Genomic DNA, 16,738 nt, shown 5'->3' with positions numbered 1-16,738 from the left:
AATACTAAAATGGATGAACTGTTTGGGAAGTTGAGCCATTTTTTACATTCAGTATGACTCTGTCAAGGGAAATATAGTATTATTTCTAACAAAGATATCTACATAGATTTCAGGATGTTGTGTATTCCTGGAAATAAACATGACAGTTTTCAAAACATAGCTTGTGAAGATTTTTTTTTWAAGTATCTTGGTACATCTTACCTCGTGTTTGGGGTAAGTTGAAAATAAGCACAGGGTAAGTTGAGAGCCCTACACTTTTCTGTACTGTATTAAATATTACCTTTTGAAAACCATGTCTATCTTAATTTCCCAAACACAATTCAACACAATCACAATATTTTTTTTTGTATTTTAATAATTTTCTTAATCATCATCTTTTAACACAGGCGTAACACCTAAAACATTTGTGTACTTTTTTAAACACTTAGCATAGGCCAGGCCCTGGTGTTACCTCATATCCCAGCGATAATGCCTTGCATTAGAAAACACTTACATTGGCTAAACTTACCCCGGGGCCATTGGCTCAACTTACCCCAAGGCAAATATTTGAACTATATTAGCCCCTACAGTTACAAGGATGCACTTTCATGCTCGGGTTTAGGACTTCATGTTGAAGCTAATAAAGACCCCAACCAAATTATCTACTTTGGTTTAGATACAAGCATCATGAAAACTCTAACACAATAAATTAATTTGACCTGATGCAAATCTGTTTTTTGGACCTAACTTGTTAACACTTTTTCCATGTGGTTTCTTCCTTTACAGACTCCATGAAATGACGACCTCTTCCTAAATATTTGGTCAAATTATAAATGTTGTGTATGGTTTCCTAGAAACAAGGGGTGGCTCAACTAACCTTTTGGCTCAACTTACCCCACTCTTCCCTAAACAGGCTTCCATAATGTCTCTGGCATTGAAAGCAATGATTATTTGGGGGAACTTACTCTTAATCCAACTCTCAATCACCATGAACCTCCCTCTGTGACAGTCTTTGCTACAGCACAGAATGTTCCACTGACATTCGAGAACAGGTGTTCTGACATGCTGAGAAGACATGTGCATACTTGCATATTCAAGTGTTGTCATCTCTCTGAAATGTGTTTGTTTTGTTTAAATATCTAGGCCTACTTCCATAGTTCTGACGTGCATTAGATTGAATGAACACAACATTAGATTGAATGAACACAAAAAAAATCATAATTTTGAATAGAAGGACCCTTGTTGCAATAAATTCCTCAACCCTAATAGAAAGAGCTTCCCTGTAATTTATGGGCTATTAACACCGTAACATTGTATAACATTATTGTAAGGTTAACATTTGACAGAATTAGTTACAATTCGGTCAAAGTGAATTACTCTGAGGGATAGACCAATTTTTTTCTTGAAAATGTCTGACGAAGGCCCCTCTTCCTGGTAGAGAGTAGTTGACTTGAAAGTGTATCTCTGGGCACCATATGTAATATACACTGATTGTACAAAACATTAAGAACGCCTGCTCTTTCCATGAGCTGACCAGGTGAAAGCTATGATCCCTTCTTGATGTCACTTGTTAAATCCACTTCAATCAGTGTAGATGAAGGGAAGGAGACAGGTTAAAGAAGGATTATTAAGTCTTGAGGCATGGATTGTGTATGTGTGCCATTCATAGGGTGAATGTGCAAGACAAAATATTTAAGTGCCTTTGAATGGGGTACGGTAGTAGGTGCCAGGTGCACTGGTTTGTGTCAAGAACTGCAACGCTGCTGGGTTTTTCACGCTCAACAGTTTCCCGTGTGTATCAAGAGTGGTCCACCACCCAAAGGACATCCAGCCTTGGACATCGAACTTGACACAACTATGGGAAGCATTGGAGTCAACATGGGCCAGCATCCCTTTGTAACGACACCTTGTAGAGTCCATGCCCGACAAATTGAGACTSTTCTGACAGGGTGAAGATGTTCTTAATGTTTTGTACACTCCATGTATATTAATAATGRCATTTAGCAGACACTTTTATCCAAAGCGACTTTCAGTGATGCATGCATTTTACCTACGAGTGGGTCCAGCGGGAATCAAACCCACAAACCTTGGTGTTAAAAGCGCCATGCTTTATCTACTGAGCAACACAGGACCACCATGTAACAATGGGTTATCATATTGTTGTCGTTGGATGGAAACAATCTTTTTTTCCCCGAATCACTGGAGGAGATGGTTCTAATAACAAATCTCTAATAATCGTGGCATGAAGTCYTGTTCTATTTGAACAACACCAATTTCTATTTGAACATGTTCTATTTGAATTTGACATCTAGGCCATCTAATTCTTTTTCATTTCTAATTTCAGACTCTCTTCATCAGTGCGTAATATTAGATGTATCCATGTAGAAACGAAACATTAATACTGTTTCACGAGCTGCCATTTGAAATAATTAGCTTCACTCTTCTGGTTAAATGCTACATTGTTTAAAATGGTAGACCAGCCTTAGAACTGGCATGATCTATCYCTCTGCATTAACTTGTTTTTATTTTCTACGCCCCATAAAACAAAGAAGGGAACGGGGAGTACAGAGGACTAACTGGGAGAGTAGCTATAAGGAAACAACAGGGCAATCATACAACTTCARCGCCACGGCTAATTACTGCATATTAGTTGTAAAATCTTTATGCACTGTTTGGGGTAAATAAACTCTGAGTGAGATGTCTTCACTATAATGACATTGTTTCACTGATTAATTAATCTGCCATTTTGATAAGCAGAGTTAATCTCTTTGGGGCCTGTATTGTATGTCTGACTGGACACCAAGGGCCATACAAACCAATTAAATTTTATTTCGCTCTGAGCCTCATTCTCCAACATTACACTTCATCAAGCTATCTCAGTGTCTATCCCGGCTCTACTAACCACGTCCTAACCTGCCKTTTACAAGCTGTAATGTAGCCTCAGAGACTGGCTGAGACAAGACACACAACTCAGTCTCTCCCTCTCTCTCTCTCACTCTCTCTGTATCTGACCATGTTTGAGTGTTTTAATACTGGGTCGCACTCCCCCCCCACCCCTTTTGCCCTCAGAACAGCCTCAATTTGTCAGGGCTTAGACTCTACAAGGTGTCCCCATAGGGATGCTGGCCCATGTTGACTCCTATGCTTCCCACAGTTGTGGCAAGTTGGCTGGATGTACTTTGGGTGGTGGACCATTCTTGATACATACGGGGAAATGTTGAGCGTGAAAAACCCAGCAGTGCTGCAGTTCTTGACACAAACAAGTYCTCCTGGCACCTACTACCATACCCTGTTCAAATGCACTTAAATATTTTGTCTTGCCCATTCACCCTCTGAATGGCACACATACACAATCCATGTCTCAATTGTCTCAAGGCATAAAAATCCTCCTTCAACCTGTCTCCTCCCCTTTATCTACACTGATTGAAGTGGATTTAACAGGTGACATCAATATGGGATCATAGGTTGCACCTGGATTCACCTGGTCAGTCTATGTCATGGAAAGAGCAGGTGTTCTTAATGTTTTGTATAATAATGTACGTTTCAACTATGACCATAGAGGAGAAAACAATGTGATTTATATTGTGCTTACTGAATGAAGTTAAAAGTCAGCTAGCCATTCAGACCAGCCTTACTGACTTAACCTTAGTTATTAACTACATGAGTGGTCTGCAGCCAGCTTTGATCCACTARGGTGTAAAAACACAACCCAATTATCTTCCTTTCATTACACTGAACAGTAATGGGATAGAAAATAAAATAATACTATAACTGACACATTTGTGAAATGTATGGGCATTATTAATGCTGTAATTCCCTTATTCTTTAGTTTGACGGTACATTTTCTGAAATGTTAAAAATCTCTTGAACTGTCGAGCAGTACAGTATATCCGCAAAACAACTTGCATGTTGACTCAGTGGGTGATTTACATTCAAAGCGGGGCCTTAAGAGGCATAATCAGTTGAAATGGCAGTAAATGGCTAGGTGTGAGTGTACCCAGAGTCTGGGTAATGACTGAGCACATTCATTGTGAAGGTGAGTGACTCATGTTGATTACAGGGTCTGAGCCAATTTCCATGCTCGGCTTCCTGCTAAGCGGCTCTGTTCAGCATTTGTATTGCACTGCCTCCCCACTTCATGTTCACATGGAAATGAGACCTTTCACTTTGGTGTAGGAACCGAGAGAGAGAGAGASAGAGAGAAGACAGCGAAGACGTGACAGCGATGCACAATACCAGAAGGATTTGGGAAGGGAGTGTTTGCAGAGAGACCAGACACAATGAACCATGTGCGGCTGTTCATGTTTGTAGAACAGGTTGCTGTAATGTCACCATTGTCATCCAGAGGGATGGTATCATTGCTACTGCTCTGATCTAGTGTCTACCATCTTGAAGTTCCTTACTCTAGTATTGCTCTGGCCTTTGCACATTCAGATTGCTGTCATTATCACCACTGCTAACGTAGTGTAATATAGACAATTCCCATCAACTGGATGAGTCACCATTTATAGTTTGGTCTGGTGGAAATTATCCAACTGACTCAATTATGTAGATGCGTAAAAATGATCTTGTAGATCATGTAATAAACTACATGTATCAATCTGACTCCATTACTATGTGAATGCTATAGGCCCATACTCATATCCTGTGGGTATAGCCAAGGTTGCGAGCCTTGTCTCACCACTCAAAATAATACTATAAAATGCACGTGTCTAGGTTTACCTTTATGCAATTATTAGAGGCTAAGGAACAAAGCYCTAATATATTGCAATCAATGTCCTAGCATTAAATGATTGAGTTCACCTTAGCTCCAGTGGAGGCTCCTCAGAGAAGGAAGGGGAGGATTATGAGTGATTATGACAACTTCCGGAGGACGTCCTCCAACCTATCAGAGCTCTTGCAGCTTGAACTGACATACTGAAAGCATAAGCTACAGCTAGCTAGCACTGCAGTGCACAAAGTGTGGTGAGGAGTTGACTCAAAGAGAGAGAAAGACAATAGTTGAACAGTTTTGTACAAATTAATTTATTCCAAAATGAAGGAGAAGCAAGAGAGAGAGATAGAGAGAGATTTCATCCTTTTTTCCCGTTTCAGTTTCACTTACTTAGCTAGCAAATGCAGCTGTCTAGTTTAGCCTACTTAAACACCCTGCTCAAACAAAGGAATGCTATGTTAGCTAGCTGGCTATAATTATCCAACTCAACACTGGAACTCTTTCAAGTCAAGGTAAGCTTTTGGTTTGACTAATTTATTGCCACCAGAGCCCGCCTGTGTAAGTGCTAAACTGCTTAATGACTGTGCACTGTAACGTTACTGCATGATTGTAGCGGGTTTACTAATGCACTAGTTCTATTAGCTATGTTGACTATGACGTTACTTTAGCTAATATGGTGACAATGGTGTAAGCTGTGTGTAGCGGTTATGATATGGTTTGGCTTGGAAAGGTTTTTTCACCTGGTCACATACAGCTGATGTGTTGTCCATTGAAGTCCACAAGCGAAGGGAAAAGGTGAGAGGAAGAGAGCGCATAGATGCGAGAAGGAATACAATGTGGCTGTTATGAATGTGAACTGTGTTTACATGTGATCTCAGGTGAATTCATTTTTGCATATTCTGTTGAAAAACGTTTCTTAAACGTAAGCAAACGGAACAAAACGTGCATAACCATACCTGAATTTGTCCAATAGAAACTCTCGTTTGCAACTGTTGGAGTAATGATTACACTCGTCATCAGCTAGATGCAGGCAAGAGTGTGCAAGGCGGTATTGAATGTGTCACTTTTTATCCTGTGTCACTGTCTGTCACCCAGCAAAAAACTTTTTTTTTTCAAAAGTAGTGCACTGAGCCTTTAACAAATCAAGTTTATTTTATATAGCCCTTCGTACATCAGCTAATATCTCGAAGTGCTGTACAGACACCCAGCCTAAAACCCCAAACAGCAAGCAATGCAGGTGTAGAAGCACGGTGGCTAGGAAAAACTCCCTAGAAAGGCCAAAACCTAGGAAGAAACCTAGAGAGGAACCAGGCTATGAGGGGTGGCCAGTCCTCTTCTGGCTGTGCTGGGTGGAGATTATAACAGAACTATGCCAAGATGTTCAAAATGTTCATAAGTGACAAGCATGGTCAAATAATAATCATGAATAATTTTCAGTTGGCTTTTTCATAGCCGATCATCAAGAGTTGAAAATAGCAGGTCCGGGACAGGTGGCGGTTCCATAACCGCCAGGCAGAACAGCTGAAACTGTAATAGCAGCAAGGCCGGTGGACTGGGGACAGCAAGGAGCCATCACGCCCGGCAGCCCCGACGCACGGTCCCAGGGCTCAGGTCCTCCGAAGAGAGAAAAGAGAGAGAGAAGGAGAGAATTAGAGAGAGCCAAGATTTTCAAAATGTTCATAAATGCCAAGCATGGTCAAATAATAATCAGGAATAAAAGTCAGTTGGCTTTTCATAGCCGATCATTAAGAGTTGAACAGGTAGGTTCCATAACAGCAGGCAGAACAGTTTAAACTGGAACAGCAAGCAAGGCCAGGTGGACTGGGGACAGCAAGGAGCCCTCATGCCCGGTTTGCCGTGACGTATGGTCCTAGGGCTCAGGTTCTCCGAGAGAGAGAAAGAAAGAGAGAACGAGAGAATTAGAGAGAGCATACTTAAATTCACACAGGACACTGGATAATATAGGAGAAGTACTCCAGGTATAACCAACTGACCCTAGCCCCCCGACACATAAACTACTGCAGCATAAATACTGGAGGCTGAGACAGGAGGGGTCAGGAGACACTGTGGCCCCATCCGATGATACCCCCGGACAGGGCCAAACAGGAAGGATATAACCCTGCAGCGCCCAAAACTGCAGCGCCCAAAACAATGACAATTTCTCTCAACCAGTGGCATATGGGCTTTTTAGGGGAACACTGATGTCGCCCTTTAATAAGCAGTGCCTACTTTATCAAAGGCAGGGGCGCAAAATACTTTGCTTGTCCATTCCCAGCACGCCTCTTCAGGGTGCTGTTGGAGAGACTCATCTCTGCAGCGCTCCACCAACGTTCTGTCAAAAGAATCATCTAACATATAATGTAGTAGATATAGGATATGGTAGAAAGAGTATGTGGTCTTTTCTGTTGCCTACAGGCTGGGTTATAAAATGTATGACAATGTAATGAGCCGGACACTTTTTACATCATGCAGGTTTCTCCAATCAAATAGCTTAACATAAATGGCGCTCAATCAAATTTTAAAAATGCTGTCATGTTAACAAACAACATATTCTAACAACAGGACAGTTCAAAGTAAAATGGACAATATGGAATGGACAATAACCATTGTTGTCCAGGAGTTTCACCCCATTGTTGTGATCAGTGGTTTCAAGTTTGTAGCCTATCCATCAATTTTTGACAAGCTGATCATAGCGAAAAATACATTTCTTCTGCATTTCCCGCTGTGTAGCCTAAACATATTTCAAATAGGCTCACGATAACTCCTGATAAAGATGGGTAGCTGATACGCAGAGCTTCAATAGCCAAATTGATTAGTGACAGGAATCAGGACTAATAAAGCCAATGGCCTGTTTTACAAATGGTGGGCATACCACATGGTGGCAGAATGMCGAGGACCGGCTCTGAATCCAGCCACTATTTATCGTTGAACTCAACGGCTTTTGTCTGGCTAATAGCCTACAGAAACAGGCTGCAATATTCAAGGTAAATTAAATCAAATTATATCCAACTTGAGAGACTCCCCTTGTCTCCTGAAGTCCTCCTTTTTTTGTGTGCAAATGTTTTCACCGTGACCTGTATATCCAGGTTACGGCCCCGACTGTTTTCTATACTGAGTATTGACAACCCAGACAGWCTTCCTGAGACATTGTGCATTATATGTCTATTGCGCTGCACACAATTTAAACGTAGTCTTGAATGATGCATGCCAAGATATACTGTACCAGAGATATGGGACTGTTGATGTTATTATATATATTATCCACAAAAGTAGTGCATTGGGCCTTTAATATTATTGTATTAGCGGACCATTATAGCCGTCTGCAGAGCTGGCAAAACGTTTTTCCAGCACCCAATATTTAGTTTTGAACTGAGTACCAGCAGAAAAGTGGTTCAATTCCTGCAGTGTTAACACTACATGAACAAATCTCCTCCTCCATAAAGGTTGTAATGTATCCCTTGGTAAGGTCCGAGGCCACGAGGAGCAGGCCCGAACCTCACCAACAAACCTGGTGTGCTTCCAAACACGCCTTACACAACAATTAGTCACTTATCACCAGGGATCCAGGAGGTAATTAAGGCACAATTATCATGCAATTAAAAGGTAATTTGATACTGCACCACATCAGAGATCTAGTGAATGGGATTTAATAACACTGAGGGTGTCACGCCCTGACCTTAGAGATCCTTTTTTATGTCTCTATTTTGGTTTGGTCAGGGTGTGAGTTGGGGTGGGTATTCTATGTTCTATTATTTGTATTTCTATGTTTTGGCCYGGTAGGGTTCTCAATCAGGGACAGCTGTCTATCGTTGTCTCTGATTGAGAACAATACTTAGGAAGCCCTTTTTCCCACCTGTCTTTGTGGGAAGTTGACTTTGTTTATGGCACATAGCCTTTAGCMTCACGTTTTGTAGTGTTTATTGTTTTGTTCGGCGTCTTTTCTAATAAAAAGAAAATGTACGTTCACTACGCTGCACCTTGGTCCAGTTCTTTCAACGGCCAGAGGGCGGAACATGACAGAGGGRGGAACATTAGCCCCTGCTCAAGTCTGTTCTCTTGATTGTGATGGATCTGAGCCTCTGCTGTGGTCTGATGTCTGTCGCATACAAAACCCTTATTATGTGACAGTTTGGCAGCCTTCCCCAGTAATGGGCTTAGACCCGACAACCAGGGCCTCCCTTAAGTAATGATGGAAGGAAAATGTGCTCCAACTTCAAAGCAAGGCAAAATCAACAAAATACCGAAATATTCTTTCTTCAACGAGAATGTTCTCTGTCACTTTTTGCCTGTATGAAAAATAGATTTACTGTCATGTTTTTATACWGTTTAAAGCCCACACAGCCTTCTGCCTTTCGCACAAATGTTCAATGTCTTCAGATGGCTCCAAAATAATAACCTTCTAATGTCACTTTGTGTACTTACCCTTCAGCAAGAAAAACACTGAGCCAAAATGACCCAAACCATCAAAAGACAATAACATTTGAGAGAGAGAGAGCTGTTTGGTGCGTATTTAACCACCATTGTTTCTGAAATGTCATAGCAATGATATAAACGCCATTCCTACTGTTGCTGCTCTTCTCACTATGAGAGATTGCTTATAGTTTCCTAGAATATACCCATGGCTAGATCTTTTACTGTAATGTGAACCTGTCACGTCTTGATTCTCGACCACTACCTCCGGAGGTCGAGCACGACACTCGCTCGACAGTTGCCCCCCTCCAAGCAGGGCAGTGTAAACAGAATTGTCTCATTGAGCACAACACTCCCACAATAAAAACAAAAGGCAACAGTAAACATGTCYTCCCCCACGAATGATGCAGAGTGCACCAATGATGACATATAGCCTATATTAAACTGTTTACAATGTAAAATTTCCTCCAGAAATGAACCCAATAACATATTGATTAAAAAAGCTATATCTTTAGAGCCTGTACATGGTCCATATGATCAGGCAGTTGTGCTATTTCAGCAGTAAACATGATCACCTGTCTGTTGCAGAATTGTGGCTACACTGCTGAAGCATGGGGTTGCTCCTCTGCGTTGTTTAACACAATGGGCTAATCATTAGCTAGATCACATACTCTAAATATGATCATGTTGCTTGTTTAATGTCCTTAAAAATTCCCACTGGCACTAATAAAATCATGTGATTTTTMTGTGTGTTTATAATAGAGGCCTGCTGTTTATGCATTCCAATGGCCGACAAGATTCCCACAGTTACTTATTTGATATTCATGTCAGACACTCAAGATTGTAAAAAAAAAAATTGGAGTTGAGGAATACATTATACATCACTGACAAGCTGGGATCCAACTCTTTTCAATAATTGCAATCAAAACTGTTGTATTTTCCCGAGATTATATTTAGGAATGTTACGAAGTGACTGGGTTTATTAGAACCATAGACAGATTAGAACACATTTATTTATGTGCAGCAATCAGCTGTGTGAGGAGTTGCGGCTCTCTTGCCAACAACAGTTGATATTCAGTTTATAAATAAAGGACATAGCTCATGAACAGCATCGGAAAMTAATCTGTTTTTTACCTCTTAAGGATCCGCCCCTTTTTTTCAATTTTCGCCTGAAATGACATACCCAACATACAGGCAGTTGCCTGTAGCTCAGGACCTGAAGCAAGGATATGCATATTCTTGATACCATTTGAAAGGAAACACTTTGAAGTTTGTGGAAATGTTAAATTATTGTAGGAGAATATAACACATTAGATCTGGTAAAAGATAATACAAAGAAAAAAACATGMTTTTTTTTGTACCATCATCTTTGAAATGCAAGAGAAAGGACATAATGTATTATGCCAGCCCAGGCGCAAAATAGGCCTACTTGGTTTATTAATACATTTTCAAATTCATAACTGCGCACTCTCCTCAAACAATAGCATGGTATTCTTTCACTGTAATAGCTACTGTAAATTGGACTGTGCAGTTAGATTACCCCCCCCCCCCCACCCAAAATTAAACAGAAATTTAAAAAAAAAAAACATTTTTTTTTTAAAAGAGGGGGGGGGGGGGAGAGAGAAAGAAATCCACAAAATGTGTGAAATAAGCCTTTATTACACCTGTATTAGCTGAGAAAAGTGGGCAATYTGAAAACTTGATTAAGTGGCCCACCAMGCCCGGTGTGCTCAGCAGATGTTGCCGGGCCAGCAGGCAGCCCTTAATGTCGAGTCCTGCAGTCTCTAGCTAATCCATTCCCTGTATTCCATGTCATGTGCCAAAAACAAAACGCCACCTGCTGGAGAAGATAGATTTTGGGCACAGTTAGCCCTCTCGCTTCGCCTCTTRCTCTCTTMTGTGACTCACAAATATACGTTCATTACTATAGCTCTCGCCTTGGAACAATCAGTGTAATTTTGTAAATGSCGGATCTCTATGGCAAGACGCATCATTCACTCAAATTATGTCAAAATCGGGTCAGTGGACGGACAGACGGAGAACCATCCACAGTCCCCTCTCCGATTTCATTGTGGGGGACAATAATACATTGTAATAGCAGAGCAATGTTTTTGAAACCGCTGAAATATATGTACATTTTCCTAATATTAGAGACTTGTTTTATTGAGTTTTTACCTGAAAGTAAGAGCCGGTTACTCTGAAATTGACGCTGTAGCTTTAAGGGAATCTCAACACACCATCATTTTATTTAAAAGAAGACAGGCAGGTAGCAACTCGCCAGTGAATTTGCYACTTTTTAAGTCACTGTTTTCCATGTAATGATTTGCATGATATTGATGAAATTAAGCATGGTTTGTTCTAAGGTAAATTGTTCAGCTAATTTAGCTAACGTTAGTACGTGAGGAGGATGCAGACATTTTGTTTAGCTTGCTACCAAGCTCTGTATAATATGAATGACACTGTATGATAACTTTACTGTATTTTTACATTCGTATGAGGGGTACATTTTTACAATGATGTTACTTGAGGAATCAAATGTTATTAGCTAGCTAACGTTAGCTATAGCTAGCTAGCTGCTGTACCACGCTGGCTGTGTTATTGTCTTCAAACTAAATTAGTGTATGGGCAATTATATAGACCATTTAGATGTCTGTACATGCTTGTGAATTGTTGCATTATTCAAGAGTGTAATATGGGTTTGTTGCATTAATCAAGAGTGTAATATGGTAGATGAAAAGTTGCTCGCATAGCTAGTTGAATTAATTACTGCCTCTGATCTGGCTGACTCACTGAACACAAATGCTTTGTTTGTAAATTATGTCTGAGTGTTGGTGTGTGCCCCTTAAAATTATGCCTCTGGTTTGCTTAATATAAGGAATTTGAAATTATTTATACTCTTACTTTTGATACTTAAGTATATTTAAAACCAAATACTTTTAGACTTGTACTCAATTAGTATTTTACTGGGTGACTTTTACTAGAGTCATTTTCTATTAAGTTATCTCTACTTTTATTCAAGTATGACAATTGGTTACTTTTTCCACCACTGATCAGAGGGCACAKATCAACTCAAAGAAGGCAGCATAGGAGGGATGGAGGGAGAGAATGGGTGATGGGCTGAGTCAGAGGCAAACAGGCCTCTCAGTCGTGCAGTTGAGTGTGTCAATGTTTCTATTGGCTCGCTGCTCTGACTGCACATGTGCACGAGTGTGTGATAAGATGTCATGAACATTGCACATAATATGGTGAACAATGGTTGAGTATTGGTTTAGCATACACTAACACTGTAATGGATAGTTTGACTGCATTCACTATGAAAACTGAAGTCATGTTAAAATAAAACACATTACACGAGTACATGACTCAAAGTCCTTGTCCCATTTTATAAAGTTAAAGACGGTCAATGTGTTGGACGCCCTTGGACCATTTTATAAAGTTAAAGACGGTCAATGTGTTGGCAGCCCTTGTCCCATTTTATAAAGTTAAAGAAGGGAAATGTGTTGGCAGCCCTTGGCCCATTTTATAGAATAAAAGGCTCAATGGTTGCTCGACCTTGCAGTATTCAGTAGGGGGAGCTCTAGATTTTCCACTGCCCTAGTTTCTCTCTCTCCCTGTTGTCTTGGATTTAGTGCTGCAGTGTAGAAAATCAGGCCACTGTCTGCCATATGAGCTGGCTGCTGGATACAACGGTAAGGAACACGTTCCCCGGTWAACGCCTTACAGTAAGGGAAGAGCCCAAAGCTAAACGAACGCAGTTGATATGTGAAGTGTTGTTTGATTATTTGTAAAGTTTTTTTAATGACATGGTTATTCATACTGAGAGAATGGCGATATGATGAAATCAACTTCCTTTCTGTGCACTGTACGTGATCCTGTTCATAATTATTTTTATTGAATGCTTTTTAAAAACGTTTTTAAAGCTTTTCCAATGTTTTAGCACGTAACCAATTGCTTRATAAAGAGACGCATACAAATCATCTCACCACTTACACTAGGCTAAGGATTAGAATGAATTTAGGCTACTCTATAAGGAGGACAGTTGTTTACATGGCATGTACAGAGGCATAACTAACCAAAGGTTAACCTGAGGTTAATGAATAATTCCAGACTAGACTGAAACTGAAAGTGTGTCTCAAATGTATACTTTATAAACTGTGTAATAAACACTGTATGATAAACACTCAACTGTGTTTAAGCTTTCTTCTCTATGTCTTCCACAGGCTTTTTTCTCACCTGCACTCACAGCAACAACACACTCGCCTGCCCACCCCCAGATATCCTGACGTTCATCATGGGGCAGCTGTTGGCCTCAGAACAGGAGCAGTCYGAGGCTCAGGTTGCTGTTGGCTCTCTGCTCTACTCCGCCATGTTGGAGGCCGGTGCTCTGCCTGATGTTGCCGTCGACCACTATCTGCTAGCTAATCCAGAGAGCCTGGACTCCAGGGCCCACCTACAGGACCACCTCCGCCAGCTGCAGGGGCACGTAGGGAACCGGGCGCCCACCTACCTGAAGGAGCTGATCAGCCGCCTGGTCGCTTTCTCTGACGAGCCCAAGGTGGCAGGCCTGGTGGGCTTGGTGGTCTCCATGGTGATGGAGACGGCATACGCCTCGTCCAGGGGGTCAGTGAGGTCGAGGGGTTGCCAAGTCGAGGAACGGCGTGCGGAGCTCCAGGACGTTATGGAGGAGTACCTCAAGCGCTGCCGGATGCACTTGAAGGATGAGCAGAAGCTGAGAGAAGACACCCAGCGTCTGGAGGGCCAGCTGAGCTACTTGCTGACCCAGCTGAAGAACACCATGCTCAGGGAAGGCCCCAGCTCCAAGGCCCTGAAGCACTGGGCCAGCGGCGCCGCCTTTCACACGCAGATGCTGCTGCACCTGACCAGGCTAGAGCAGAGAGGAGACCCGCTGGTCGTCCAGGCTGCAATGGAGCAGTACCAAGAGGACTTCAGAGAGATTCTACCTGCGTACAGATGCTACAAAGCCAGTACGGTGACTGTGATAAAGTGTAGGGGAGGGCTGCAGACCGGGGAGGATCCTCTGACTGAGGGGAGTGTGACTGGGTTCACTGTGGTGGATAAAGAGTTAGGGAAGAGTGTGAGTGTTCCCCTACCTGAGGACGCTCCCCCTGGCATTGTCCTGATCACTTCAGATATGTGTGCTCAAGCCTATTTAGAGCGACTGTTCTCTCCACAAGGCCCCATAGCAGAGCTGGAGAGGTACTTTCTCAACAGCAGAGAGAGTCTACGCATGAAGTTGATGGTACAAGAACCAACGGACTCCAACGAGAGGCTGAGCATAGTGGAAACAGAACCCCTAGACAGAAGATAGCACATGTTCATGTTGAKTTTCATACAGGCATAGGCAAGATGCACAATCCACGGAACTGAACGAACTCTCTTGAATAAAATGTGCATTTATTGTATTGTATGTATGATCAAATGTTGAATCATATTCTGGTTTATTCATTGCTAATGTTCTCCTATGAATTTCTGAGAAAATATATTATAAAAGCACATGAATAATTCCTTCCCACGCAAATCAATTGTTATAATGCGAGAAACTAATTGTACAGACACAAATGGCAAAAGTAGCACAGTTCACAGTACTTAATTGTCTATGGTATTGAAAAGGATMCTTGAGTTCAGTTTGCAGGTTTGAATTGATTTCTTCGTGCTTTGTGGAAGTGATTCTTTCTTACTTTGTCCTCACTTTCAGTTCAATAACCTTTTCTACAGCTTTGTAGAGTGCTCGGAAGCAACAGCTGATTCTTTGAAAATAAACTCTTAATGGTCTGGCTGCTGCCATGGCTGAATGTGTCAAACTTTATCGAGGCCTGTCAAATTGAATGCCATTTGAGTCATACTTCATTGCTACAATTACAAGTCAAAGTGAGCGACGGAGCTGCTCTCCCAATGCTACGTGATTAGTGTGATTAGTACTCTGCACTTCTACACTTTCCAAAGCTCTCTCTTTTATTCTCCATCTCTTTCTCTTTTCTCCTCCCTGCCTCTCTCTGTCACGTAGCATTAGCTCTCCCCGCRATGTTAGGTGGGCCTGTGAGCCAACACTGCCAGAAGAACAGAGTTGGGCTCTGTGATGTCACTGCGCTGACCTGCCACCTTTAACACCCTACTCTGACATCTCAGCCACTCTTACTATAACTCAATCCTCCATTTCAGAGTTAGTTACTTAGAGGGGGGAGGGAAGCTACAGGACTTTTAAACTTAGCACCCAGCAGAGATACCCTGTGGTGTCACATGTAATGTATAATGTATAATGTTTCTGAAAGGCCAAAGGGTGTGTTTTTGTCATTATAGATAGAGTCACGCTCCGCTGCAGTAGCTATGTCTTCTCTTAGTGTTAGCAGAGAGGGGTGTGTGTAGTGTTATCCATCTATCCTCGGGGTATTCACGCACACACACATACACACCTGCTGGATGCTTATCCCTTAGCTTAGCATTCTGACCCCCCCATGGTAATGATGGTGGACTAGAAGATGGCACTGGGCCTTCTGCCGCACCCTGCTGGTCTCCCTAGGCAGCCTCCTACATTAACAATGTTCCGACATACACATGTGCACAGATACAAGAATCGGTTGGTTTAGGTGGAAATGGAGGAAATCCATCCAGAGCCATTTCCGTTTGTGCCCTGCTACTAACACTGTTGTACAGACACCCTCTCTGGACAGAGTGACTCATTCCAGGCACAGCCACACAACCTTTGGCATACAACCATGACTTATTCAACATTTTGTTGTGTTACAGCATGAATTCAAAATTGATTAAATATTCTCACCCATCWACGCACAATACCCCAAAGTGAAAACATGATTTTAGAAATTTTTGCAAATCTATTGATAATGAAGTACAGAAATATCTCATTTACATAAGTATTCACACCTGAGTCAATACTTTGTAGAAGCACCTTTGGCAGCGATTACATTTGTGACTATTTCAGTGTAAGTCTAAGAGCTTTCCAKACCTGGATTGCACAATATTTGCCCATTATTCTTTTCAAAATTCTTCAAGTGCTGTAAAATTGGTTGTTGATCAGGTCTTGCCATAGATTTTCAAGTAGATTTAAGTCAAAACTGTACCTCTGCGACTCAGGAGGATTCACTGTCTTCTTGGGAAGCAACTCCAGTGTAGATTTGGCCTTGTGTTTTAGGCTATTGTCCTGCTGAAAGATGAATTCATCTTCCAGTGTCTGGTGGAAATCAGACTGAACCAGGTTTTCCTCTAGCATTTTACCTGTGCTTAGCTACATTCCGTTTATTTTTTTGTCCTGAAAAACTCCCCAGTCCTTAACGATTACAAGCATGCCCATAACATGATACAGCCACCACTATTCTTGAAAACATGGAAAGTGATACCCACTAATGTATTGGATTGGATTTGCCCCAGACATTACACTTTGTATTCAGAATAAAAATGTTAATTGCTTTGCCACATTTCTGTCAGTATTACTTTAGTGCCTGGTTGCAAGCAGGATGCATGTTTTGGAATATTTTTATTCTGTACAGGCTTCCTTCTTTTCACTGTCAATTAGGTTAATATTGTGGAGTAACTACAATGTTGTTGATCCATCCTTAGTTTTCTCATATCACAGCCATTAAACTCTGTAACTGTATGAAA

At 41.5% G+C, this 16,738-nt stretch overlaps 1 protein-coding gene across 3 annotated transcripts; it reads left to right on the top strand.

Annotated features, from left to right (window-relative positions):
• Positions 1-10,968: 10,968 nt before the first annotated feature.
• LOC112073260 (uncharacterized) lies at positions 10,969-14,930 on the top strand. 3 transcript variants are annotated; one of them, XM_024140590.2, is made up of 2 exons: positions 10,969-11,466; positions 13,324-14,930. In XM_024140590.2, the coding sequence occupies exon 2, from the start codon at positions 13,395-13,397 to the stop codon at positions 14,430-14,432; it is 1,038 nt and encodes a 345-aa protein (XP_023996358.1). In that variant the 5' UTR covers positions 10,969-11,466; positions 13,324-13,394; the 3' UTR covers positions 14,433-14,930. The 3 variants fall into 3 exon arrangements, with proteins under 3 accessions (XP_023996358.1, XP_023996357.1, XP_023996356.1); XM_024140589.2 differs by lacking the exon at positions 10,969-11,466 and adding an exon at positions 11,493-12,792; XM_024140588.2 differs by lacking the exon at positions 10,969-11,466 and adding an exon at positions 12,805-12,965.
• Positions 14,931-16,738: the final 1,808 nt, after the last annotated feature.

This window comes from Salvelinus sp. IW2-2015, unplaced genomic scaffold (genome assembly GCF_002910315.2).
Source record: "Salvelinus sp. IW2-2015 unplaced genomic scaffold, ASM291031v2 Un_scaffold2202, whole genome shotgun sequence".
In the NCBI taxonomy this organism is placed as follows: Eukaryota; Metazoa; Chordata; class Actinopteri; order Salmoniformes; family Salmonidae; genus Salvelinus; species Salvelinus sp. IW2-2015.
This window is presented reverse-complemented; position numbering and strand designations above follow the sequence as displayed.